We start from the raw sequence: 2456 nt of genomic DNA on the forward strand, positions 1-2456 counted from the left end.
TATTTTCTTGTATCTTCTTCCTAGATTAGAAAATACTATTTTTATTTTTAATCCTTCGTGATTTTCATATATTTTTTCATCTATTATAAATTCTTCTTTGTTCATTTTATTGTAAATAATTCATGTTGATATATATATTCTAAACTATCTATTTGTGATTCTAATTTTGATATTTCATCTTTTTGTGTATTTATTGAGTTTTCACTAACTCCGACAAATATATTATAATGTAGTCTTTCTATTCTTATTTTTAATTCTTTACGTTTTTCAGAAATAATTTGTTTTAGTTCTTTGTATTTTTGTACTTTATTCATTTAAACTATATTTATAATATTTTGGTGGATATCTAAATCTGATTTTATCATAATTAGGTGGTATGTATCTCATTCTTAGATTTTAAATGGATTATTAATTTTGCTTCAATACTAGATATTAAGGTAATTAGGTAGGCTAATCTTTGTGGGTTTTCTTTTGTTTTATTTAGACTTATATATTCTAAATAATTACTAATTAAAGATTCTGTATTTTTTCTAAAAGTTTCTCTATTTTTAAATGGTCTTCTCATAATTAATCCAATCCAATCTAACTTCAAACAGATATGCTACTGGTGTATTTTTTAAATAAATGGGCTTTGATACCATTAGTAGGGGGTGTGGATAACTAACTTGATACCATGAGTTTTTATGGTGTGTTCTGGACTTTTTTTTTATTTTTTACTTGATGATCCTTGGGGTTGAAAATTTTTAGCAAAGCAATTAACGACAACAGTAATATATATAACTCAAAACTTAAAAATAGGGATATATATGACCCAAAAACTTGGCAACGGGATATATATGACCCACAACTTGGATGACAAGGGCATTGGTGAGTTAAACTTTTAACAGAGGATATGTCTGAATATTTTCACAAAATTTAGGAGCATATTTGACCTTTTTCCCTTAAAATATAGGATTAGTTCAAAGCATCTTGAATAGTATCATTTAAATAAATCTAAAATTTGGTGGAAGACTTTTCCAACGATGACTCAATCCAATAAGCACAAAAAATATCAGCAACTATAAAATAACCAATTCTATTTGTAAAAGAAAATCTATAGAGGAAGATGGATACTGAGAAGAGACTCTATGAAGCTACAGTTGTAGGAGATGTTAGAGTTTTACAAGAATTACTTCAACAAGATACTTTGCTTCTTGATAGACTTACTCTAACTTGCTTCAATGAAACTCCTTTGCACATAGCAGCACTGCGTGGGCATATCGAGTTTGTGAGGTTAATTCTGGCTCAAAATCCTCAGCTTGCTGTTGAATTGGATTCGAGAAAGTCATCTGCTCTTCACATAGCTTCGGCCAAAGGGAACCTACAGATCATCGAAATGTTGTTAGTGGTGAATTCTGAAATGAGCCTTGCTTGTGATCGCGATGGTAGAAATCCTCTACATTTTGCAGCCATCAAAGGTCAAGTTGAAGCCGTCAAAGAACTGATGCATGTCATGCCTCGTGCAGCTCTTGGAACAACGACAAATGGAGAAACTATTTTGCATTTGTGTGTGAAGCATAATCAGCTGGAGGTTCTCAAGTTGCTAATGGATATTAAATGGTGTTGGGTTCCTAGTATATGAAAGAAGTGTGAATGGAAAAATGGAGAATAAAATGGCGGAGGAGAAGGAGACAATAAAATGGAAAGTGTACTCCTAAATTAGAAAGTTTACTCTTTCTCCCACATTAGTGGAAGAAGAAAACTTGAAAGTATTTATAATCAAGAACACTTACTCCACATGGCAAGTGAGGCAAGAAATAATAGATGCCTCGCGCCGTCGTCGTTGCTCGCTCGGCTTTGGATTTAGATTTGGCAAATGATCGATGAGATCTATCTTTTAGGACAAACTTTATTTGAATTCCGAAGAATGCCAAGGAAAAATGCAGTAAAATTTTTTCTGCAGTTTCGGACCTCCATTTATATATACATGCAGTAACAGTTGCACTGTTTCAAGTGAAGAACTAGTTCTTCAGAAATGATACATTGTTCTAAACTGAGGCTACAGAAGGTTGCAATGGTTCGAAATGATGCTTCAGAAGGATGTAATCCTTCAATGAAGTGACACACTGATTCATGAAATGAGATGATTGTTCAGGAAAAGATGCAATCTTTGATGAACAGACATGAACTTACAGCAAAGCCAATTTCATACAAATATACCCTCACTTTTCTGTCAACTTGTTCAGCTCTCCCCTTTTAACTCTTCAAATTTTTGAAGTGTATATGCCTTTGTCATTGTAAAAACAGCTTATGTAGTTCATCAACTTTCTTACGAAAATTCTTCTTAATATTCCTCCATAGATGCCAAATACAAGCATAGTGTAACAGATTCAAATAGACTGTTGATGTTGCTTTCCATATGTTGTCATTTCTGTCTGACACGATACACATGTTATTTCTTTCTCCAAAAGCTTCTC

General features: G+C 32.3%; 1 protein-coding gene across 1 annotated transcript; it reads left to right on the forward strand.

The window, feature by feature from the left end:
• The first annotated feature begins 1105 nt into the window (after positions 1-1105).
• On the forward strand, positions 1106-1621 carry LOC124886584 (ankyrin repeat-containing protein NPR4-like). The gene has a single exon (XM_047395412.1). The coding sequence runs from the start codon at positions 1106-1108 to the stop codon at positions 1619-1621; it is 516 nt and encodes a 171-aa protein (XP_047251368.1).
• Positions 1622-2456: the final 835 nt, after the last annotated feature.

This window comes from Capsicum annuum, chromosome 8 (assembly GCF_002878395.1).
Source record: "Capsicum annuum cultivar UCD-10X-F1 chromosome 8, UCD10Xv1.1, whole genome shotgun sequence".
NCBI lineage: Eukaryota > Viridiplantae > Streptophyta > Magnoliopsida > Solanales > Solanaceae > Capsicum > Capsicum annuum.